Below are 26,223 nucleotides of genomic sequence, written 5' to 3'. Positions count from 1 at the left end.
TCTTCATTCACGAGAAACTTCACGACAATTCACTGTTCGATGTGCGCGCTCACCTCGTTGTCGGCCATCTTGCCCAGCACGTGTCTTCTGCTTTGCACAAACTTTGGACCACCACGTGGTGAACGCGGAGGCCTGTCGCGTGTGAAAATGACGAAAAAGAAGTAGCGCGAGTCATTTGTACACTCAGAAGACAGAAAGTCCCGGTTTGACTTCAACACCCCTCGTAGTTACGCATACATACGCGTTTATATTCTAACGTATGCTGTATACAGGGTGTTCAAAATTAAGCTTTCACTAACACTTTATAAATAGGCGAACAAAAGAAAACTGGTGCTACTTTTTCTGTTCCTTGAGTAAGAAACAGGTGCTACATAACTAACAGCACCTGTTTCTTACACAAGTAGCGTAAAGTTGTCATCCGGTTTCCTGTCATCGCTGTGTTTGCGTAGCGCTCGTGAAAGCTTAATCTTGAACACCCTGTATGTATCCGGTACAGTTATTCGAGGAGTCGCTTAATTAATTTGCATTCAATTCCGTTTTAAAATGACTATTCACATATAGAGCCTTTCTTTGCCTATAGGTGATCACTGTGGGTGACCCAGTTTTGGTGCACTTACTTGGTTGTTTCTTGCAATACAGCGGACAGTCAAGGGGCTCCCGAGGCACAACGCGTGACACCGCTACACATATTGAAATTAATTTTTGCTCGTCAATTTTATTGTTTTTCTCTCCCGCATTTTATTTTCCTTTTTACATATCACCCTGCACGCCAACCCGAACTTGACATGCTCCTAGCCATTCCGAATGACACCTCTCCTGATTTGTTGAAACTGGGCTGCGTACACCTTTTTGTGACACTTTACGTTTGTGTTAATTAACAGAGCAAAGGTTTTTCCGTCTTAGCGCCGCGAAGCAACTATTGCTATACGTGGTGTACAGACGTGGACAGGAGCAAGGAGGGTGACAGTTTTTTTTTTATGCGTCCAGGGCCGACTTCAGGGCGAAATATTCGAAATGGGCGAAACCAGTCTCGGCGTGGAAAGCGATCATCCTAGTCAGCCACTGTATGCCACGGGAGATGGGTTCAGAACCCTCAAACCAGAAAGACAGCTGCCACAGTCAGTGTGACTTGACGCATGATATACTTCTTTAGTACAAGAAGAAGAAATAAAAATAAGAATATTCCAGCCACGTGTGCACGTTGTATCAACAAACGTGACAATTTATTGTATAATTGTAACGTAGACATTCTTTTCAGTGAAAAGTGGCCCAAGCTTTCCAAGTAAAAACACTTAATAAGTGGTTAGGTAATTTTGAGTCCGAGGACTTCAAGACCGGCAATATCGCAGCAATTCCACACATACCAAAAGTGCACTCTTAAAAACGAACTGCACCACATAGCACGCTCCTAGCCAACCATAATCCTGAATGACAACGTTCTCGCCACTGATTTGTTGAAAACGGGAGGCGGAGCCTAATTTATGCTCATTATGCACGGCACAGAATACGCTCCGCCTCCCGTTTTCAAAAAATCAGGGGCGAGAAGGTTGTCATTCGGGATTATGGTTGGCTGGGAGCGTGCTATGTGGTGAAGCTCATTTCTAAGAGTGTGGATGTTTCTCAGGGGACATTTTTTCCGGGAACATTTTGCCGGCTTTCCTTTCGGGACTGGCGAAAGGCTATAGGGATATACGAGGGCTGAATCCCGGAAAACTGTGGATAACAGACCGCCATCTTGACGTCACATTTTTCTCTCGCGCGCGTCCTTTGCATGGAAATCTCTTCCAGCACCGTGTGTAAGATATTCGTGTCAGAGCACGTCGAAAGAACCACATGTCGCCACACTGCGCAGATAAACCTTACGTGGTATGACATGACGGTATACCATTTATTTTGGTTCCTTTCAGAATATCGCTCGACCTGCGGGAAACTGATGCACGGGCCTGATAAATTTGGAAATGTTTGCAACAGGGACGTCCCCTTTCGTGCCTCCTATACTTCTTTGCTCAGTATTTCACGTGTGTTAGCGGTGTCTTGGTGTGGATCGCATGTGTGGGGCAGTGAGCAGTGGAAAAAGAGAGTATGAATTTTTTTTCTTGCGGAGGGCAAAGAGGTTCCAGGGGGGTTCAGCGAATACAGTACAGTGAAGACAATCGAAACCTCTAATATAAGCACAAGATCCGGTGGACAAGTAAATGAGTATTTGAAGCATCACAAAATGCTCATGACAGGGAGGGAGTGATCGGGTACACCATTAATTTACTTTTAATCAGCATTTTGGTGGAATAAAATACAGCGCAAACGGCACTTCATGCGTCTCCCAATAAAGTTGTTGTTGTTGAATGTCAGAAAAAACATTTAAAAAAAACTTTGTCAAGTTTTTACAGTGGAGAGGCTAGGGGTGAGCGAGTTCCTTTCATCCCCTCCCTCCCGAATTCGTACCTTTGATAGTGCGTTTGGGAAAACGAAATCCGTTTCGCTGTGTAAGGTTCATAGGGACCCTGCCAAAATATTATTGTGCCTGCGCAACTTAGGTATAAATTTGAGAAATATGCGGCTTTTGTATCAAATTTCAGGCATGTGTGCAGCAAAGTGTTCGTTCCTACCGAACACTGCTCCCACGCTGACGCGCAAACGCGCCTTCACGAAAAAAAGAAGGAAGACAAAAAAAGAAAAACTCGCGATGGGCTTCGGCTTCACCTCCCGCCACGGCGGAGCAGATCACGGAATTTTCCAACGATCAAACTATCGGGAAAAGCGAGATCTGCTCCACTATCAAATAAAAGGAAAGTGTACTAAATTATGACACTCGACGTTTTGACTTTCTGCAGCACAAAATCGCGAGTTCCTTTCGAAAAAATTGTTTGTGTACATCCGTTCGGCTTCCGAAGAAAGCCGAGTATTACGCATGCCGAACCAGTTCTAACCGGTTAGGGGAGGTACAATAATTTCGCAGGGAGAGTCTCACTGAGAGAATACAATCCAGTGTGGAAGTGTGCGTTGAGCGTCAGTGTGAAGTCGTGCGAAAGGAGTGTACTTGTAAATTTGTGTGTCGTGAGTACTGAAGCGTAAGTAAACCTTCGCTTGACGAACGCAGCAGTCATTGCAGAATTGCGTTCCTCCGTGGTATTGCGTTGATGTTACGGGCAGACGATGCCATACAAACTATTAACCCTAACGCTGCGTGCCGAAGGTTTTCGAGACTTGCTGTTACGGACTGTGTGTGGCTGATCGTCAATACAGGTTGGGCACATGTTTCGCAAAAGTAGAGGTGGCCTTATATTTGAAATTAGATGACTACGCCGTCGCTTCCTAAAAAGCAATGTTTCCCGCCTGATTTGAAGCTCTCTCTCGCGGTGACGATGAAATTTAAAGGCATTCGCGCGGCAGTTGTGCGGTCAATTTACTACGTAATTCCATAGTGTCATTCAATGAAAAAATTACAACGAGGAGGACAGTTCGTTGACCGTTCGTCGTTATGACGGATTAAACAGAAAGAGGGCATAAACACGGCCGATCAACTGTTACTTGGCCCGCTTTGTCTCGTCGACTTTTCTGCTTTGAACTGTATTGTTTGGTCCGAATTTTCCGAGTAGTATCGCATTAATGATCACTCGATTGACAAGACCACCCTGAAACCGTTATGTTATAAGTCCTGTAGAGCTATTTTGTAGTCTCAGTGAAGTTACAAACATTAGGCTTTTTCGCTGCGCCGTCCTCCTGATGCTCAAAACTCCCCTACTTTACTGTGACGGAACTACGATTGTAGCATAACCTTACACGTGGTTCTATTGTAAAAACAGTTTGAAAGAGAGCTTGGAACAGCTGAGAAGTAGTACGTAAAAAAATTTCTGTGCAACCCTGTTGTACTTTCAGCAACACTTTTTTTTTTCTTACTGGCCTCCCCCGAAGATTGTGGGTTTTAGCAATAACTTAAATGTGTTCCGCTCGTTAAATACTGCAAAATTTCGACACGTGTTAAAGAGCCTTCAGGTGGGCGAAATGGGTTCTGGGGAAAGTGAGAGAGAAAAAAAAAGTAACTCCCGGTAAAAAGTGTCCCAGCTGGCATGGAAGGAAAAAATGGTCCCGTGCACGCTGATAGTGCCTCTTGCTGCGTATATCGACACACATGAAAAGAAAAAGTGGAAATGTGAAAAAATTACGTTGGTTCCTTCTAAGGGTCCCCCTGTGGTTTAGTGAGTTCTGTTTTCGAGCAGATGTCCAAAGCTTAGGGAGTTCGGTTTTTAGCGAAAAATGGCCCTGTTTGAGTATGAAGTTCCGATCTTTGGATGAGAGAGGACTGGCCAGCCGGCATAAATGGGCACGTATGCCATTTTCAGTCTAGGTCGCCCTCTATTATTCTATAAGGTCTGCAGGTATTCCCAACTTAAGGCACCCCAGAAACCTAAACTATTTTTTTTTTAGCTGTGAAATGGCACAAAAGGGACGATATTTTTCAATGCAAACATCACGTAGACTTTCCCGGTTAAAAAGTATGAGCATCTGGGCTTGACGTTTATTTATTCAAGATACCCCAAAGGTCCAGGGACATTACATGGGAGAGTGGAATAACAGAAACAATTGGTACACACACACACAGTTAACATGAAGAACAGCAAATACAAGATTTGAAAGCAAGAAAAGTGCAAGAAATTGTGCAGCAAGAAGAACACTTATAAACAAACCAAAAACGATATACAGAAAAGAAAATATATTTCCACACTACTCATCAATATGAGAACAATATAGATGCAGAACTTAATGGATGCCTACGAAGTAAAATATGCGATTACGGAACGATGGATGATCAGTTATGCAAGCTAATTCTGAGGAAAGACTATTCCAGTAAATAGATCCTGCAGAAGAATGACTTAGAAGGCATATTCATCCGACAATCGAAGCGTTGTACTTTAAGTTGGCGGTCAAACCGTGGAAAAATTATGGTAGCTCGAGTTGTAGGAGAAATACCAGGGGTAACATTATGAATAAACCTACGAAAGAGTGATATCCACGCAAGCAAACGCCGTTTATCGGGGTCGGGAAGCCCAAGGTCTTGTTTAATTGCGGTGACTGAAGACTAACTATAAACCTAGCGGCTCTGTTTTGAACAGCCTCGATGTTAGTGGACAAGCAAGGTTGAGGTGGATCCCACAAGGCGGAGGCATATTCCAATTTTGAACGGACTAGGGACGTGTGCATTAACTTTTTTACGTGCTGTGGGGCCATTTTAAGGTCACGTCTGATATGTGAGGAGGAACAGTTAGCATAACTTATGTCGGACGCATCCAAGAGATGCATGCAGAGATACGTCTCAACCTTTGTGAGAATAGTATTGCTGAGTGAGTAGTGGAAGGTAGGAACAGTACGAAAACAGAAGTCTTTGCTTGCACTAGCTTACACTTCCGGCTAACCCAACCGGCTTTGTTGCCTATCGAGTCAGTTCAAGCCATGCTAAGCTATCTATCTAATCCAATACGAGTCGACAGAGATCTTTGCGCCAGAAAATTGCAAATCAAACTCAAACCAATATGAGTCAAGCACTCTTGTCACAGCACCATACCTGGGTAGTAATGTCATTACTGCAATGAAATTACAGTAATGAAATACTTTTTCTGGTAATTTGTAATGTAATGCATTACTTCGACATTATGTAATTTGTAATGTAATTTAATTACATTTGGGCAGTAATTTTAATGACATTACTCATTACTTTTTACAAAAGACTGGAGTGTTCAGTTTAATGGTTTGTGGCATTGGATAATCATTGTTTGCGGGCCCCATCCTCCGGACAGTCTTCCTGTTGCCGTGATACGTTGCGTCATCTTCGTCTCTACGGTGTGGAACGATGCCTCATACGTGGCACCCTGACATGTAGAAGAGACAAATAGAAGAGTGTGATTAAGCTTGCGGTAATGACTTAGTAATGTCATTACTTTTTTGTAGTAATTGTAATGTAATTTCATTACATTTCAATTGCAGTAATGAGTAATGTAATTTAATTAAATTCTAACTGGAGTAACGCATAATGTAACTTAATTACATTTTAGAAGTAACTTACCCAGGTATGCACAGCACATTGTCACAAGTAACAGCTCATCGATTTCTTTTACTGCAACATGACCATAGTAGCTGATACTACAGCCCTACCCACAGGAGAGGGTCTCCTTCATTAGTTACGTGCTTTGCATGTCTCGGTCGCACTTTCTTTTGACTCCGGCCTGGCTGGCTAGCACGACGAACTTATTTTCGAGGGCTTACAGCAGTTTAGTATTTGAACCTTGTTGCGCAAGAGGATTTCTTACGGAAGGGTATTTTGTTTGGTCTGCTTTTGTTTAATCCATGTCCTTGTGTAAAATTGTATACATAGACGTAGGATGCATTCATACTCATGTTGTTTATGACTTCTATTTGTTAAAAAATGCATACTCAATTCAATCAATTTGCATTTGTCTTCCTCTTGAGGGCTATGATTAAGGCGTCCTTCATCGGCTGGGTTCATTGCTGAATTGTCTCCCATCATTCCTGTCACTTGTTAGTGATTGAACAACTTTTACAAATGCAGCTTACAAGGAACTGGAATCACGGGATTTCCACTTGCAACAAGGCATTGCCATGTAATAGTGCAATAAACCGCATGCATAAGTTGCCTCGGCGTCCCTGGACAAATTTCTCACGTATTTCGTTCTTGGATTTTTAGGTCATTGGCATACCTGCCAACTCTCCCAAATTTAGACCGTTTTGTACGACTGTACGGCCGAGAAGCAAATCTCTTGGAAAATGCAGTTCCCCCCCTCCTTCTAAATCTCCACACGCCTCCCTTTTGTCTGGCCACAAAGAAGTAATGCAATACCAGATTGATTGCCATCGGCATCAATGTCGCCTTCCGGAGATTTTGGTTGGTCTGGCACTTTTAGTGTCCGGGCAACAAAGGCGACTTCGCAGTGTTTTTGCTTTTAGCCTTGCATATGACAGATCACGGCTACGCGTAAGACAAATAAGCGTTTCGGAACAAATACAAAACTGAATCCGAACGCGTTCTGCCGGATGTGTTCTGCACAGTTTGCGGCTGCGACGTCGAGATCCTGCGTGGAGTGTGGGGTGACATTGTTCCCTACGTTACGTCGACGAAGCACAAGACTGCAATTATTGTCAGTGAAATGGGAAACTACGCACAAGAGCTCATGATAAGCACGCTGAACGGAAAGCTCTTGTGGTAGCTGTTGACGGCATCGACGACATGGTCGTAATTTGGACGAGAATAGTCTTATCACCACTAATCCTCATACCTCATCTGTCACACCAATCGGAGATGCCAGCTAGACTAAGACACAGCAGAGCTTGTTCATCATGGGAATAAACTGGGCAATACTATAACACACATATCGTCTGCAAACAAACGTATTTGGACTCTGGTGCTGACAGCATCAACAATATCACTAATATAAATAAAAAAGTAATAAAGGACCAATAACACTGCCCTGTGGGACTCCCGAAGTAACAGATAAACTATCAGAACGGATGCCACAAATATCTACTATCTGGGACCGGTTTGACAAATAGGCATGTATCGGTTAACAGTTCACTGAGGTAAGCCTATGTTGAGTAACTTAGCAATTAGTTTGTTATAGGGTACTCTATCAAATGCCTTGCTAAAATCAAGAAACAAAACATCAGCTGGCCTGCCTCTATCAATAACTGAAGCAAAACCACCAAGCAGTGTAGTGATTGGAGAAAACCTTTTACGAAAACCATGTTGCCATGACGACAAGACGCTGTTTTTGTCGAGAAAGGTAACAATGAAATTGGCTAATACATGCTGTAAAAGCTTGCAAGAACTACATGTCAACGAGATTGGGCATTAGTTGTCTACAGACATGGGGTCTCCTTTTTTGAAGACTGGCACAATTCCTCCAGTACTAACTGAACGGGAAAAAAATTGTGCACAAGAAACGATTCAGCAAATCCTCGGAGCAAGATATTTGGGATATTGTCATTCCCACAGGATGTCTTAGTTTTAATATTAAGAAGCAATAAAACAACTGCCTCGTACGAAATGATATCAGGAGCAGTATCAACAGGAAAGACCAGGGAACATGTGTCCGGTTGTGAAGGAGAGAAGACCGTTTGAAAGCAGCCATTAAAGCAATTCGCAACCTCTCTTTTTTTATCCGTAACAAAAGTGTCATTAATTTTGACAGAATCTACTCTTTTCTTACGTTGGCTTATATAATTCCAAAATTTCTGGGGGTCGTTCCTAAGAAAGTCTGAGAGCGTGCGTGTAAGAAATTTGTTTTTTGCTACTGCAACCCCTCGTCGAAATTCTTCTTTGAGGGAACTTATAAGCCACACGAGCATTACGAAAAGGCTTCTTTAAATGTCGTCTTATCTTTCTCTTTATATGAATAAAATCATGACTCATCCAAGGTGACAGGCGATTTGTTCTCTTTCTCTTATTTGAGATGAAGTTATCTAAAGAGTAATATGACGAAAAGGCTTGGTTTAGCAACGATTAGCATGGTTCCGCCGCGCCCACTCATATTCGCAGAGCCCACACATATCTGTCATAATTGCCATCATCGCTTAGTGATACTTACTTCAGCTGTGCAGCAAGCATGTAGTGAAAGTGACATTCATTCGGTTGGAGTGCGCTTGATGAAAATGGCACTAAATTAGCCTTTGTGACAGGGGTAACAGCCTGTTTGTAATCACAAACATTTTGTCGGTACTTTTCTTTCTTGTGGTTTGGTGCCGAAATGAATCAGTTTTGGTGGCCTTGTGACGGGAATGAATCCCACTACAGGTTTTCCCGGCGATTTTAATCCAAGTGCCATGCAAGCTTTATGGGGCATGGATTAATTTAGCTGGCACTTGGATTAAAATCGCCGGGAAAACCTGGTATGTGACATCGACCCTCAATTGAGCATTTTCAGTGAACTTGGTGTGCTTTTTGCTTCCAGTTGAGTCAATCTTTTGATGTCTGTGCGTGTGGATGGCATGAAGCAGCCGCTCACCCCATTTGGAAGTCCAGGTGATTTATCTTTCGTACTCAGTTTCTGGAAGGTGCACCTACAATGCTGTAAGCTAGGAGTGTACTGCAGCCCTTTTTTGTGTGCTCCCTCGATGATGGTCCCACAGAGAGTGGGCCAACGGACATGGCTGACTACTATCAAGCCTATGTGCCTTGCATACATCACAGAATGGGGTGTATCAAAATTTCTCTATTGCATCTGTGTCCATGGGAATGAGGGCTGCAGTTCATAACATGATGCGTATTCAGGCTTAATGGTCGATGGCTGTTGACACCCAACGTTAGTTGGTGCCATTACTGCTGAGAACACTTGTTTTTTGAGAGCACATGTGAGTGCTTGGCTGGAGTCCTTAGCTTGGCTCACCTCATGCAGAGAAGTGATGTCACAACACGACCTTTCATTGGTGGCCGACGAAACATTTCCTCGTGCGCGTTTTTGTGGGAATTTCGTTACAAACGCTCTTTGGAGATCGTTTGAAACTGTGCACTTACCTGATTTTTTGCACAGTACAAGAAACTTGTACATAACTTGCTTCATTTCTTTTTTTTTCTTTCTTAAGTAATGCACTTTCTGTCACCATATTTAAACGACTAATTTCTGTTTATATCGTCTAGTACCTCCTAGCAATCTGTGACAGGAGCTATATGGCTGCAATTGTTTTACCAGTGAATGGAAACATGGGGTCCCTGACAGAGCAGGCTGCACGTCTTTTGGATTTCTCTCAAAAGTTGGACATCAACCTGTTGGACAACGTCGTCTGTTGCATGTACACCGGTGAAGGAGCACAGGTAACACATTTTTTTTTTGTCACAAGACAAACGTACAACACGGGACAAATTTGCATCAGCTCGATCGCATTAATCCCTTTTTATGTTGAACAAGACACACAGTGGCTTAAACAACGAGAATCACACGGTTCCTTTGCCTTGAGTTACTTCAATTCCCTAATGATCTGGGCATTCGTAGGTTGTGTGTTTGCCTGCCAATTCTTGTTGTCTACGTGTCTGAAAGAGTAAGTGAGAAAGACGTAAGAGAGAATGGGAATATAGTGTTGTGATTGGTTGAAAGATGGAAGTCACTGGAAAGGTTAGCCAGCTGTAGGACTCTAACCCACATCTTCAGGATTACCAGTCCAGGGCTGGACCTGGACCCCCTGTACCGGTAATCCTGAAGATGTGGGTTCGAGTCCTACAGCTGGTCAAAACTTTTCAGTGACTTCCATCTTTCATGGTTAATTTCTTAGGCAAATTGAGGCTTTTTGTGTGTATTTGTCCTTTCTATGTTGTTCCAGCCTCAGAACATCAGTTCTCTCATGTGATTGGTTGTTCAAGACCTCATTGAGAGCAACTCCCTTGAGTTTGAATTCTACTTTATTCAAGCAAACCTTTGAGTTTGAATGAATGGCATTTTTCTTTAGTATTAGACTGGTTATGAGTTTTTTTGGAATACCTCTCATAGCAGCGACTGGCTCAAGAAGTGCTGACAACGCTAAAAGAGCACCCAGAAGCGTGGACCCGTGTGGACACCATCTTGGAGTTCTCCAAAAACCAGCAGACAAAATATTATGCCCTGCAAATTCTGGAAAATGTTATCAAGACACGTTGGAAAGTGTTGCCTCGAAATCAGTGTGAAGGTAAGGACAGCTCTTGTTTGTATCCATCCTACAGCCTAATTTTGAACCTATTTATTGAACCTATCGAGCAGGTATTAAGAAGTACATTGTGGGTCTCATCATCAAGACTTCATCGGATCCCGAAATTCTTGAGCGGGAGAGGGTCTACCTCAACAAGCTCAATATGATCCTTGTGCAGGCAAGTTTTTAAATTTTGAATAGACAGGATTGAATTTTCTCATAATTATTCTTAAAGGAGATAACTGGGACACTCTGGACAAGAATGCAAGGGCGACAATAACAGTGCTTAAGATAGCATTAACGCTTTAACATACTTTATCCCTGTGTTAGGCTATAACTATACTAAGTAACGGACTGTTTGCAGATTCTGAAGCGTGAGTGGCCCAAGAACTGGCCATCCTTTATCAGTGACATAGTCGGTGCCAGCAAGACCAACGAGAGTCTCTGTCAGAACAACATGATCATCCTGAAATTGCTTAGGTCAGTACCTGGCCTTGTGGTTGACTGCCTCTTGAATAGCTTCCCCCTTTTTGCAGTGAGGAGGTGTTTGACTTCTCCAGCGGACAGATGACCCAAGCCAAAGCCAAGCATCTCAAAGACACCATGTGCAGTGAATTCTCCCATATTTTTCAGCTTTGTCAGTTTGTCATGGTAAGGCGTAGATACCTGTCGAGACATTGCACGCTTGCCATGTTTGCCATTTTTTTTTCAGGAAAATTCTCAAAATGCCTTGTTGGTTCATGCGACGTTAGAGACGCTCCTCAGGTTTCTCAACTGGATTCCCTTGGGGTACATCTTCGAGACCAAACTGATCAGCACTCTTGTTTTTAAGGTATTTGCGCAACTCATTATTTTTAATGCTCGTACAATACGAAAATTTTACTTGCAAATTAGATTAGCAAACAATTTTCCCGTTTTAATTCTGACCCATGGTATAAGTAGGGTCTGACTTTCTAGGGTTAAACCCATATCCGCCCGATATTTACCCCCCGAACGAAATCTGTAAAATTCGGGTTTAACCCGAATCTACCCGGAAACATCCGGGTCGCGTGGCACACCCATAAGCGTGCATTAAAATAAAGTTTGATAACATTGCTAAACATTAGTTCCATTTAAGACAAATTTTTATTAAACAAACAAAAAAAAATCACCCGAATACACCCGAATTCCTGATGACAGAATATGCCGTAACGGGATTTAACCCGAATACACCCGAATTTTCAAATGAAAAATATAAGCCGATATTTACCCCCCGAATTTGGCCAAAAATAAAACCCGAGAAAGTCAGGCCCTAGGTATAAGATGTGTAAAGTTGTGTGCCACTCAGTCACTAGACTGTTAACCAGACTATGGTTGGCTTGCTGCTCCTTAAAGGAGTTGGTGTTCGTGGGTATCATAGTCTACTGGGAGCTAAGGATGTTTGTAACCGGTTTGAGTTCGCGCAGGTTCGAAAAAATCAGATTATTTTGCTGTGGTGTTTCTTCCAGTGCACATTTGAAACTGGCAGATGTTCTTGACAAGCGGCTTTTTGTTGCAGTTCCTAAACGTGCCCTTATTCCGCAACGTGACCCTGAAGTGTCTGACGGAGATCAGCGGAGTAAATGCATCTCACTACGACGACATGTTCGTCTTGCTCTTCACACAGACAATGGCGCAGCTAGAGCAGGTCAGACATTTTTGTAAATCAATCTTACGAAAATGGTTGTGGAATAAGTTGTACATTTTGTTGTATTGTTTGCAGTGCAATCCTGTTTGTCCAATTTCAACTTCTGCATAATTCAAACCGGTGCTCGGGTCTCGGCAAAGCCACGTGTACAGGGTTCGCAAAGATAAACTTCGGGGTTTGTAAAGACTATAAAACAAATTAAAATGGTGTCGGGAAGCTAAAGTAGACGTTAGAGGACGTATTATGCCCCTAAATTTTATGTCGATACCGCCACTTGCTTCGTTTCTCTGCAGATAAATCGTGAAAAAAAAAAACTCCGCTACCTAATCGGCTATATGTGTATTTCAGCTCCTTTCCGTCAGATGGCGAAACCGTCGAACGCGGTGTTGCTTCTTTGAATTCTGGAATGAATGAGCTTCTTATATTTCTGCAAACACATCAAGCTCTCATGGAGAGCGGGTTCCTTTAATTCGTACAAATCTTGGGACCCCTTTGATTTGGAATTAACGGGATTGCACTGTACTGTGAAAGCTCTGGTTTCTCCTAAACATGCCAAACATTCCCCGGGTGTCTACCTTGAGTAAAGTATTACAGCGGTTGATTGTGTTTCTCCAGATGCTTCCTCCATCAACAGTGATCAAGGATGCATACGCAAATGGACAGGACGAGGAACAGAAATTCATTCAGAACCTAAGCCTTTTCCTCTGCACCTTCCTCAAAGAACACGGAGGACTGATTGAAAAACGGCCGGAGCTTAGGGACACCCTGCATGCGGTCAGTCTCACCCAAAAGTGATCCTAAAATCACCCTTTCAATAACATTGTTTCCCTTGGAAGTATATGATGATGTTAGGAAGAGTTATATCAAGTTGTGGTACATGCCCTGTAGCACTAATTGGTTATTGGCCTTCAGGCCCTGCACTATCTACTGCTAATATCGGAGGTGGAAGAAGTGGAAATTTTCAAGATCTGTCTCGAGTACTGGAACACGCTTGCCTCTGACCTTTACCGGGAGGTCCCATATGCGCCCCTCTCGGCGTCTCCGCTCTACGTGGGTGCTCCTGGTTCTCCGGGATCTCGCACCAGCACACCCCAGTCTGCGCGACGTCTGCTCTATAGCGCCGTGCTCACAAAGGTAACTCTTAACGAATGGTTGTGGGAATTGACGGTGAAAGAGATACCTTCTAGCTGCGTTACATCATGATTGGCCGCATGGCCAAGCCCGAAGAAGTGCTCGTGGTGGAAAACGAGCAGGGTGAAGTGGTCCGAGAATTTATGAAGGACACAGATTCTATACAGCTCTACAAGAACATGAGGGAGACACTAGGTAAGCCTACCTTGACAAGCACCAGCACTTCGAGTTTGAATGCGTTTCGTCCCCACAGTATACCTTACCCATTTGGACTACATGGACACGGAAAGGATCATGACGGAGAAGCTCCACTACCAAGTGAATGGAACAGAGTGGTCGTGGAAAAACCTCAATACGGTAATGATGCACTCCGTAAACTTGGACATACGAACGGCGTTCAATAAGCAAGGTGTCTACCAACTGGGAAGGCCTGGGAAAATTTTGATCCATAAGGAAGACTGAAAAAAAAAATAAATAAAAAATCTTGTAAACGCGGAGGGCACTCCACTGCGTCGTCGAGGATAGCAGTTGCGAAATGTGGCTTTTAGTCTCTTTTATGGGGATAGTCTTAGTGGGGGGATAGTCTTGGTGGGGGGATAGTCTTGGTGGGGGGATAGTCTTGGTGGGGGGATAGTCTTGGTGGGGGGATAGTCTTGGTGGGGGGATAGATTTAGTGGGGGGATAGTCTTAGTGGGGGGATAGTCTTAGTGGGGGATAGTCTTAGTGGGGGATAGTGGGGGTAGGATATGGGTGGCACATGGTTTAGCACGTGCCGTTCATTTTGGAGTAAATGCCAGGGTAAGCATGACCAAACTTTCTACAAATAAATGGTACTCTCGCATTACCCAATTTGTTTGGACAGCATCTGCTATTTGCAGGGAGGTACCTTACACATAGGTTTTTTGGTGTCTGGGTACTTTTTCTGTCATAGTGTTGGCTACATTCGAGTAAAGACTGTGGTCCTTCTAGCTGTGCTGGGCCATCGGATCTATCAGCGGCGCCATGCACGAGGAGGACGAGAAACGCTTCCTGGTCACTGTCATCAAGGATCTGCTGGGACTGTGTGAACAGAAACGTGGAAAGGACAACAAGGCCATCATTGCATCCAACATAATGTACGTGGTGGGACAGTACCCTCGTTTCCTCAGGGCCCACTGGAAGTTCCTAAAGACTGTCGTCAACAAGCTCTTTGAGTTCATGCATGGTATGTCTCAATTTACCCCCTTGGAACAGATGCACACGTTGGCAAAGCAAATGTGTGTAATGTAGATTGGGTGTGGTAATGTATCACTTTTTTTTTTTTTTTTCTGTTAAAAGATTTTTGATGCGTTTTAACGAAGAATGGGTGTGGCTGACATAACAGTGATCAACTACACCCAACTAATACTCAGGAAGTACGATGAAAACAAAGATGGAAGGAGACTGTTCCTTTGAGAGCTGAGGGGGCATTTGAAGGGATACGTTTTGAATGATATCGCTCCTCAGTTGATCGCTCAATTCGGTCGTGTTCCTAGCACAAATATATTCGATGCACCTCGTAATGATGTCGACAGAGAGTACAGAGTTGGCTTGGTCAGTTTTTCGGAACATTTTTCTAAATTGCATTGGGTGTGTTAAGGAGGTGCCCCAGAGTGCGAGTATTTCATACTCCACTCGCTCCACTCCATCGGCGCTTTCGATTGGAACACAAGTTCAAGTGCGGTGTCCGCATTGTTCTCGGACGAAAAACAGCGCACCATCATTATTCAGCGCCGATGCTACATCAGATGCGCTCGGTAAAGGTACTGGTTTGTGACTTGGGTCGTCCGAATCTTCGTCGCTAGAGTCAGCAGGGCCCTCTGCTGTGGTGCGGCTGGCGCACACTGCATCGAAGATGTCCACGTCAGTCAAGAACCCAGTCTTCATGCCGTCGTCTACGCCGACGTGGTGGCAGTTAGGGAAATAACAGTGAACGGGTTGTGGAACTGTTGCAAAGTCATAAAAGCAAGTGATGACATGCAAATGCACGTCCACCCTTCACGGCCTCGACAGGGAGAGAGAGAGGAAGGGACGGAGGAAAAAACGTTTGCGTTAAGCCTCTTGCTACTGTCGTAAAAGATCGAAGTGCACGAAATGTGGGGAAAAGAACGCGCGCTGTATGGAAGGTCAATAGTCAGGGGATATGGGGAACTGTGGCCCGTTCTTGCCTGCTGCGCAAGGCCCCGTGGGTTTGAATTATGCGGCGTATGGAGTCATACGGCAGTCATACGGCAGTCATACGGGACTCATACGGGACTCACCTCATATGGACTTTGTCCTCGTGTTGTTGTGCCTTTTGTCTTTCCGTCCGGTCAGAGGAGGGCGTGCTTTACGTTAGTATGACAATTCAATTTATGACCAAAATCCACGGGAACGGCGGTTGTCATATTAACGAGGGTGCACTGTATTCCAAATTTTCGTTTGTCTCACTTGCCATTGCAAGAAAATGTCCTCAAACTGCTGCGCTTGATGAGTAGACAACAGAAAGCGGCATCACAGAGAGCGGTGTGTGCCTCAAAGCTGTTTTTCACTGTTCAGTAACTGCTCCGTCGGGTGTCTCGTACTCCCTGTTCGGGTGCGCCAAAAGAGGGGGGCTCCTACTTAACGCACCCAATGTCGATATTTTGCACTCTTAATTGTCCTTTGTGTACCTGCGTAGGCATTCGTGGTGTTTTTAATGAGTCATTTCAGACATATTCCGTCTTTGATAATGGCAATTTGCTAGGCAACTTTGTGCCTAATATGAGGTTTCCTGCAATGTCAGCAGATTATGATGATGGTCGGTTGTGAGGTCTTCTGCGAGGTATTTTGCGTTCAAGCAGCAGCTGTGTGGAGTGGCTCCACATTTTTGCCTTTCAAAGCAAATGGCGGTTTTGTGTTATGTTTGTAATGCTACTACAGGTTTTTCTATTTTTTAATGCATGATATTATTGGTTACGCTGAGAAATTTTGTTTCAATAAACTGAATTGGATAGATGCTTCTACCTAAGTAAACTCGCATTAATATTAATAAGTTCGAGAGCTACAGTAGCTGGTCTGCCGTGAGAAAATCTTACAGTTGGCTGTGCGAAGCATTGCTCAAATTATACATGGGCCACATTAATTGTGTAATCGTTAATTAGAAGCTTGATAGGTAGTTCTTAATTTGAATTCTTTGTTTAGAAGATTGTTGAATGTACCTTAGACGTTTCCCTGTTTAGCAACTGCAGTCGATTTCTGAGTGTTTTGGATGTCGTGTGTGTGTGCGTGTGTGAGTGACTGGTGTGCACCGCAGGTATCTGCACCGGGTGCCCGTTGCTCCTGGACTGGTGCGACAGCAAGTGCTCGAGGTAACCGCTCCTTCCTTGTGCTCACTGACGGGAAAACACAAAACACAAGAAGCTGCTGCAGCGCCTTGCAGGAATGTACTTTGAGGGCAACGCTCATCTAGTGACAAATTGAGTCATGAGAGAAAGTTTTGTTAAAGAATACAGACAGGATAGTTGGTAAATACCAGTGATGCAAGTGCTGTAGAGGGTGTTTTTTTTAAGGGTGTTTTGAGGGTGTTTTTTTTGGTAAGGGTGTTACGAGAATATTACGAGAAAGCGTGGAGTAGACGAAAACCTGAGGCGAACTATAGACACACCGGCGTTTGACAAAATTTAAATGGGAGAGGGAGCTGCACGGCTACTTACTAGCCTGCTAATCTGCCGTAGTCACACATGTGCGCCGTCGCTTTGACACTGTAATGATTGTTCTATGTCATCTTTTGTGTTTTCACCACAGTCTGGGACATGTTGCACACATCAAGTGTACACTGCAGAAGTAAACAAACACACAAGTCGCTTGCATTTTACTTCTGTGTTTGTTATCTAAGCTGAAAGCATGAGCACACTTTAAGACTGCTTCTCGATTCCTAAGGGTAACCTTGCGTGTCAAGGAATATGGTATGCTCTGTGCTCACTTCAGTGAACTCTTTCTCGTTAGTTGAGTACTGTATTCCGGTAGATATGTAAACTGCGTGAGATAAAAGCTATCAACACCAATGCCCCTTGTGCATTTAAAATGTGGTGCCAACCTGTTGGACGAGAGCTTTTCTTTACACGTAGCTCGGACGGAAAAATTGCAATGTACATACCTCCATACAAACATTAAATCTGTGTTGTTTGTGTATGTTGGCCTGCAGACATACCTGTTCCGGTTCAAGGATGTTTTATTCTCAGCATTTTTGCTGTGCCGTGCCAGTGTCCCAGGTGTAACAAAGCAGTGCCGCTGTACGTTTTGATGCTGTGGGTGCTTTTTTTTTTTTACTGCTAAAATGAATTGTGTTAACTTTGCCTTGTCTTAGGGCATTGGCTCATAAGTAGTGATTCATGTTTTCTGTGTTTGTTTTTGTTATTTTTCAGCAGTCTGTCTTTTGTTTAGTGCAGGACCACCTAGTTTGTTTACCTGCTGACACTGGTCAAATTTGGACACTTTTTTTTTAGGGGCATTCTCTGACAGTGTAGTGCAATCTAAAATTGGCGCTCTGCAAATCTGGTAGAAAATGTTGGCGCACTCGTTGCGGTAGGGACCCTCCCAAGGAAAGAAAATGCTACAGTTGCCAAGAAACATTGCAACAGCTAGTTCACAGCATGTAGCCGGTAGAACGTAAGAAATGCAGCTTCTTTGATGCTATTTAAGCAGTGTGAACAAAATTTTTTAGCAAGTTCATGGAGGTCATGCAAAACCAGTCTACCGTGATAATGGGAATCGAAAGCACTTTTCCAGAGACCTGAGATCAAAGTGGTTGCATTTATATTGATGTGCCATGAACCCAAATTCACTTAGCCATAGAATCATGCGAAGAAGTGATACAGATGAAACTCTCTTAAAAAGTAGTCATTTTTTTTCTTTCAAGTGAATTTTTTTGGATAAATGTGCGAAGCATATACTTTTCTTTTGTAGGATAGTGTGGATGCCCAACATTTTTGTTAAAAAAAAGGTTCTAGACAGAGCCGTGATTGATTGCGTGGTTTGCAGAAACGCACGATGGTGTTCAAGACATGGCGTGCGACACGTTTATCAAGATTGCCCAAAAATGTCGCCGGCACTTTGTGCAAGTGCAAGTAGGGGAAGCGGTGCCCTTCATTGAGGAAATCCTGGCCAACATGAGCTCCATCATTTATGACCTTCAGCCTCAGCAAGTGCACACGTTCTGTGAGGCGGTCGGCTACATGATCAGCGCGCAGGCGGACCAGGCGGTGCAGGAGCGGCTCATCGACAAGTACATGCTCCTGCCCAATCAGGTCTGGGACGACATCATCAAGCAAGCGAGCAAGGTACGTGCCCTTCAAAATGTGTTAATATGTGTTAATGTGCATGTTTGTGTGGCAATTGGTCGTAGTATATGTGCATGTTTGTTTGTTTGTTTGTTATTTCGTGTACGATGTGGTAGTTAGTAACGTGTGCAAAGGAGCTGCATCCTTTTATAGCCACACCTGTAGCAGTTCAAAGAGCTAATATAGTATAAATAAGGTGGTATAATCAAACACTGGACTTCATTTTTTTTTTGTTTAGTGGGCAGTGGCTCTTTGTGAGCTGTTTGACTTGACTAAAAATTCGGGTCTCTACGCATTGCATTTTTTAATTTGGCGGTTCTGACTCTTCAAGCTTCCACGTACATGATCGTGGGTCATGATTAGGGTTTCTGGTTTTTGGTACTAATTGCCGAAAAGCATCAGTAGCATTTGATTGGTGTTTGACTGGCATTTGACTGGCATTTGATTGGCATTTGAGATTAGCACTTGAAATTACTTATTTTAGTACGTGGCTTCCTCTTGTGCGACTGGTCAGCAGAACCGAGGTAATAGACCTCTCCCTGCTTGTAAACAAATGACGTCATAGTGTTTGACAGTGCCACCAATTTGGAAGAGTTGAACTATGCTCAAAGTTAGGGGGCGAACAAGGTCGAGCCCGAAGGTCACTGTCTTGAGGGGATTACGATGGTCCCTGGAAGGAACGTGACCTTCGGTCCTACTTTTCTTTCAAGAATAGGCAGCGAACAAGTGCCCATTTTCGTGGAACCTAGCCCTCCTATTTGTTTCAGTTTCAGTCTGTCTACAGACGACATGATGGCGTTTCTCTGTAAGGATCTATTCCCAAAATACTGTAAGATCCTTTATTTCCCGAGCCCTTAATTTTCCTGAATCGAGAAATTTCGCGACCTTTAAGGGTACGCAAAAATTTCGAAACGAAGGAAGAGAAGCTTGAGAAATTTAGTGGTCGTGAATGTCCCTGTTACTTGATTCGCGAAAATTTAAGACCGTGAAGTTAGTTTTACGGTAACGGGTAATCCTCTAACCTCTCGTTTGTCCAAATGTGCCTGCATCCAGGATTGTGACAAGTAGGACCACTTGGTCAGGAAGTGCCCTAGCTGAAGCTTAAAGGCTAGAATGTATTATATAATGTACTGGTACAGGCCATGTCACAGAGGCTGAATGTGAGAAGTGCGAGAAGAAAGATAATCCCTGCAGAAAAAAAGCCTGCATGTCATGTCCCAGGAATGTGCATGTGGTGCTTCTTGGTTGCCATTTGGAGTTTTATGCTCAACATGATGGGGTGGAAGCGTAAACACGTAGAATACTAAGCAAGCCGTGTGTAGTAACTTGGAAGATTCGAAAGCAGCTTGCCTATGCATATGCTGCCGTATTAATGTAACATTTGAAAGTGGGCATGGAAACAGAACATCCATCATTGGGAAGGCACAATGAGGTCAAGTACCGCACGACAGCTAAGCTTTGTCACCACTGTCACCTCAGTTGCTTAACGTGTACCTACCCATCTATTATAACAAGTTCAGGTTCTGACTCTTGTTACTGTATATGTTCTGTTAAGAAAGCATTACATTTGTGACAGTTACTGTTTTATTTCTCGCCGGTTTCCACAGAGCATCTATACCTCGAAAATATAGCCACCAAAAGCCACTGATTCGTTGTGAGTGAAATAACCACAGATTTTTTTTCCACCGAATCTGGAAAAAATAACCAGAAACACTAGTCATGATTTCTTCTTTTTTTACAGTCAACTGGATGATATTTCAGGCTCTAATAGCTCTTTTGGACACAACCTTCATATCTCCTATAGAACCAATTGTTTCTACGCACAGCATTTGTAGTGTTCTTTTGAAGGAGCCCAGTGTTTTGTGCCCGTTTTGGTGTTAAACTTGTCCGCATATTGCGTGTGCATATTGCGTGTGCATATTGCGTGTAGGGAAGCCGTTGGAAGATTTGGGAAACGTGTGTGATATACTGTAAACTTATTTTTATTCGTGATTACTTTTTTATTTAAATATTTAATTAATATTTAATTTATATATTTATTTTAAATAAAATTAATTTTTACTCGTGATTAATTTTCGCAGATCGCGCATTCAGTCACTTGCGAAATGATTCGCGAGTACCTAATTTCACGATTCCAGGGCTGTTTCCTTTCGCGGGATAAACGTCGGGCTTTGTTCGTGAGCGCAATTTTTCGCGATTTTTAAGCGGGCGCGAAATTCGCGAAAATTAATAGTATCGCGAATAAAAATATGCTGACAGTAATCTCAATAACTCGATCCTGAGTGATAGGTGTAGAAAAATTCATTTATTTTATTTCTTCCTTTTTATTTCTTTTTTTTTTTTTTGTGTGCAGGATGTGGACATTCTGAAGGACCCAGACGCAGTGAAGCAACTTGGCAACATACTAAAGACAAACGTGAGGGCTTGCAAGGCTCTTGGGCATCCTTACGTTACACAGGTAGGAAAACACAGGTTTTTTTGTGGAACTTCTTTTCCATGAAGGGTGGTTTGTTGCAGCTGGGCCGCATCTACCTAGATATGTTGAATGTCTACAAGGTAATGAGTGAGAACATCAGTGCTGCGATTGCACTCAATGGGGAAGGTGTCACAAAACAACCCCTCATTCGCTCCATGAGGACAGTGAAGAAGGAGACTTTGAAGCTCATCTCTGGCTGGGTATCCAGGTCCACAGACCCAAAGATGGTAAGAACTTATTTAGTCACGCATATGTACGTCACTGAGCAACTTTGCTGAATATCGACTCAAAGTGAGACGCATGTCATGTCAGTTGGCTCTGTTCTACATGATGCCAAGACGCTTAACAATTTGCTGTGTCACTGTTTATATGCCCCTTTGCGCACACACACACACACACACACACACACACACAAATTATCTCGAGGTTTAGGTTAGTTCCTAGGAAAGACCACCTAAATCAGTGGTTGTGAAGATGAGGGAAACTGCTGGTGCTCTCTCGGACTGTGCACTAAATGTATGAACATCAAGAAATGTGTTGGGATAAATATAACGGATTTCACATTGTTCACCTCCCCATATATTTAGACTTGGCCTTTGATGGCTTTGAGCTGATATTTGTGCATGTCTATTACTATGGAACAAAAACATTATTTGTACAATTGTATAAATTGTCTCGCAGGTGTTGGAAAACTTTATTCCACCCCTGTTAGATGCAGTTTTGTTGGACTATCAACGTTGCACCGTTCCGTCTGCCCGGGAACCCGAAGTACTTTCTGCCATGGCCATGATAGTCCATCGGTTAGAGGTGAGTGTTTCGGTCTGAAAAAAAAAAAAAAAAAGACAAGGAATTACTAATGCGGTGTTGCCGCTGCAGGGTTTCATCACCTGTGAGATTCCCAAGATCTTCGATGCCGTGTTTGAATGTACTCTTAGCATGATCAACAAGGACTTTGAAGAGTTTCCAGAGCACAGAACAAACTTCTTTCTTCTCTTACAAGCTGTTGTCACTCACTGTTTTCCAGGTGAGCAGTTTTTGAACAAAGGTCTCGTTTGCCCGGCAGTGCCCTTACAGATAATACGCATTGAGCAATCCTCTTGCTCTGTTTTTAATGTAATGTTTCAGTTGAGATGAAAACCACGAAGGGTATTATATAGACAAAGTCAAGGGAGTCAATGCCTGAGGTAGCCGTATCCGTGAACAAAAAAAAGGAAGCAAAATGAAAGTTTGCACAGTTAAGAACAGCAGATCAGTCTTTTTCTGGAAACAAGCCACAGCAAAAAACATAGTGGGCTATACTCTGTATCAAGTAAGAGAAACAAAAGGAAATGAGAGGAAGCCCAAAAGTCCCTGTACACACGTGTTTGAACCATTCATGAAACTACCTGAAAAATCAAATGTTTCTTCCCCCCCCCCCAAAAAAAACAATTATAGGTGTGTCTGAGTTTCTAAAAAAAGATAGAAATTTTGTGTCTCTCAAGAAACTTTTTGTTCCAGCTTTGTTGAACATCCCACCAGCACAGTTCAAGCTTGTTCTGGACTCCATTATCTGGGCCTTCAAGCACACCATGCGCAATGTTGCAGATACAGGTGAGAAAAAAAAAAGTTGCGGTGCAAGTTGTGCCTATAGTGCTGTGCCACGAACAGGTCTACAGATCCTGTACCAGTTGCTTCAGAATATTGCTCAAGAAGAAGTGGCATCCCAGAGCTTCTACCAGACGTATTACACGGATGTTGTGCAGCACCTTTTCTCTGTTGTCACGGATACGTCCCACACCGCAGGTAACTTTCTTGAGTCCATCATCCCAAGCAGCATAATATCGGTCCAATATTGGGCTGGCAATGCCAATATCGGTCCAATACTGGGCCGGCAATGCCAATATCGGTCCAATATTGGGTCGGTATTGCCAATATTGGTTCAATATAGGTTCAATTGGTGCCAATATTGGCTCAATATTGAACCAAATTCATTCAACCAAATTCAATAATATTGGTTCAATATTGGCACAATATTGGGCCGGTATTGCCAATATTGGTCCAGTATTGGGCCAAGATGTTGTGCTATTTGGGATGGCGAGTATGTTGCACTGGCATGTAGATTCTTGCGGGACTGTGTCCTTCGTGCCGTTAACACGGGCTTTTATGTCCAGGTCTCACAATGCAAGCAACTATACTGGCTTACATGTTCAGTATAGTGGAAGCCAACAAGGTCACCGTGCCCTTGAATCCCACAGTACAAGCCGTCTCAAATGTCGTCTACGTTCAGGACTTTGTGGCCAACCTCCTCAAGTCTGCATTTGCACACCTTACGGAGTAAGCTGCATTTTTATCGAGTGCAGAGAGAGAAACAAAACCAATACGTGATTTTCATTTAGTCCACAGATCAAAATCACTGTCCAGGGGTTTTTCAACCTCAATCAAGACATTCAGGCATTCAAAGAGCATCTGCGAGACTTCCTCGTACAGATCAGAGTAAGTGCAAGAACGTGCTCTGTAAGAAAGACTTTACCAAAACAACCGCAGAAGAAGTCTCTAAATGTGTGCCACGCAGGAAATTGAATTGGAGTGTCAACAGAGCTTTTGGTCTATCCTAGATCGTATTTTGCGTACTGTTGGAGGAGTGGCGCGTGTAAAAAAATTAGGATCCGCATTTTTTTTTTTTGTGTGTAAATTCGTTATTTCTGAAACCCCGATAATTCGGAATTTTTTGCTTTCCCTTGAAATCCGAAGTAACGAGATTGTACTGTATTTGATTGTCCCTTTAAGAACACCCCTTTAACATTTTGTTGTTGAACCTTTGTCTTGCTGCCATTTTGCTAACCATATCCAGCAGAAACTGCGTTAGTATTTTTTTTTTGCCCCCGTGAAAAGTAAGTTTGCAACCACCAGTAGGGGCAGTGGAAAATGCTAAGCACTGCACCTTCAGCAAGACTGATCCAAAATACGTCTCTTTTTATTTTCTACCCGACGTCACCTGATTGAAATCTGCCCTGTTCAGATTTTCAAAAACACAAGGCACTATGCATGAGTTGCTTTGTGCATGGCTCCACAAGGGACATACTGTGCCGGACATGCTACAGCCATGCACCTCCGAGCTGATGAATCTGGTACATACTTTTGGCGATGTACAGTGACGGAATGTCCCTCGGTCAAGTACAGGTGGATGCGATTGCACAAAAATGTGAGAGCATTCATGGCACAAACATTGACAGGTGTCTGAAGCCACTCAGCTGAATACAGGAAGAACAGAAAATAAAGGAAGCAAGGCTGGAGCACACCCCGAGAAGGGACGTAGTGTCCACTCAAATTCGAGGATATTGTTTTTCGCCTCGCATACAGTAGTTTTTCCGGACTGCTCTGCTGTTTCAACTTTTGTACGATCCCCGACGATGACTTTCTTTACACCATTATTTGCTTCAATATGCGAAACATCACAATATTCACACAGCCCTTGAAAATAATAAATCTTTATTGCAAGAAGGTTCATGTCACCTGCAATCCTCATAACCCTATACAATATGTATTGCAGTTTCTTGCACATTTTCACGTTGCAAGTAGCGTGTGAGAGCATATCTTGTTGTTGTTCTAGGAGTTCACGGGTGAAGACAACAGTGACCTGTTCCTGGAAGAACGCGAAGTGGCCCTGCGGCAAGCGGAAGAAGAGAAACGGAAGATCCGAATGTCTGTTCCAGGCATCCTCAACCCTCATGAGATTCCGGAGGAGATGCAAGACTGAGGGAACCAAAGTCACCCCCCACAATACTAGTGCGCTTAAGTTCTGATGATGGCTGTATTACCATATCTTTAAACTCCACCAAATGACATTCGAGGAGCCGCAGCAAAACTGCATTGGTATGTCTGATCATCTTTCTGTTTGACATGGTGTGTGTGTGTGTGCGCGGGAGAAAAAAAAAAGACCTCTTGAATTTAATTTATTTTGTCCCTTGTTTTCTCAGCTACGCTTGACATTGTATTCACCTAGTGTGGAGTAGAACAGAGTGGAATAGACAACGTTTGCAATGTAAAAAGAGAACTTTGTGGGACGCTTTCTGATGCAGTGAAGAGATGTGCATGTGCAACTGGTGAAAGTGACATCGTGTGAGAGTGTGGACATTAGTGTGCATGTGCATTGTGGGACCCATTGCTGTTTTCTTCCAAAGTCGCTTTTATTGTTTCATACTTGAAGAAGACACGTTGCTGGAATAAATGGGTCTTTTTACGGAACACCTTACACGTTCTGCGTGCTTGATTCTGTCTTCGTGCAACCGTGCCAATAAGACAAAATTTTTGTGACACCGATTCTGTGGCTAAGTGATAGTTGTGCTGGCTGGGTGTGTTCTCCAGCCTCCTCAGACAGGTCAACGTTGGAACATTTCCCTGTGAAGACATATTTAATATGTACCTATGTGCTTTGTCACGATGGTTTAATGTGCACTTCAAGTTTTCCACACGGCATATTAGGAAGACATCTCGCAAGGTAAAAGCAAAACTGACAAGAAATCTTGGACAATCCGTACGATTCTGCAAGAGCATATCCATATCAGCCGGAAGGTGGTGCAGGTTGGGACAAAAGAAAGAAAAGGTTGGGAAGCGACACCAGTACTACTACTGCGTGTCGCTAACAGCGCACACTTCCACCCCTCCAAAGCAGTGAACTTGCCCGCTTCTGCTGGCCACTAGGGTGTTGCACTCTCACCGAGGAAAACTTCTGCCACTCGCGTGTTCCGTAAACTTTTCTCCCAACCTGTACCACCTTCTGGCTGATGTGGATATGCTCTTTGTAGAATCGTATGGATTGTCCAAGATTTCTTTTCAGTTTTGCTAGTCCCAGCTGTACAGGAAAATGCTTTTTAGAATGAGGTACTTAGCTCGATGCTCCTTTAGCTGTTTCTCCTCTTTGCAAAGCGCGAACCAGCTTTGCTCTAGGTATTACAGTGATGGAAGTGCTGTGCTATCCTGTACTATCGAAG

The 26,223-nt window shown here is 43.4% G+C and overlaps 1 protein-coding gene across 1 annotated transcript; it reads left to right on the top strand.

Annotated features, from left to right (window-relative positions):
- The first annotated feature begins 2,944 nt into the window (after positions 1 to 2,944).
- Positions 2,945 to 25,479, top strand: LOC135401570 (exportin-1-like). Its single transcript, XM_064634043.1, has 24 exons — positions 2,945 to 3,068; positions 8,958 to 9,028; positions 9,696 to 9,817; positions 10,488 to 10,662; positions 10,734 to 10,840; positions 11,027 to 11,142; positions 11,199 to 11,313; positions 11,375 to 11,494; positions 12,200 to 12,328; positions 12,944 to 13,102; positions 13,241 to 13,462; positions 13,516 to 13,654; positions 13,713 to 13,816; positions 14,429 to 14,663; positions 18,479 to 18,777; positions 21,131 to 21,235; positions 21,295 to 21,480; positions 21,935 to 22,060; positions 22,130 to 22,277; positions 22,751 to 22,843; positions 22,901 to 23,035; positions 23,404 to 23,566; positions 23,629 to 23,725; positions 24,843 to 25,479. The coding sequence occupies exons 2-24, from the start codon at positions 8,974 to 8,976 to the stop codon at positions 24,987 to 24,989; spliced, it is 3,297 nt and encodes a 1,098-aa protein (XP_064490113.1). The 5' UTR covers positions 2,945 to 3,068; positions 8,958 to 8,973; the 3' UTR covers positions 24,990 to 25,479.
- Positions 25,480 to 26,223: the final 744 nt, after the last annotated feature.

The sequence above is a fragment of the Ornithodoros turicata genome, chromosome 7, assembly GCF_037126465.1.
Source record: "Ornithodoros turicata isolate Travis chromosome 7, ASM3712646v1, whole genome shotgun sequence".
NCBI lineage: Eukaryota > Metazoa > Arthropoda > Arachnida > Ixodida > Argasidae > Ornithodoros > Ornithodoros turicata.
The sequence above is the reverse complement of the archived record's forward strand: the minus strand, read 5'-3'. Positions and strand labels throughout refer to the sequence as shown.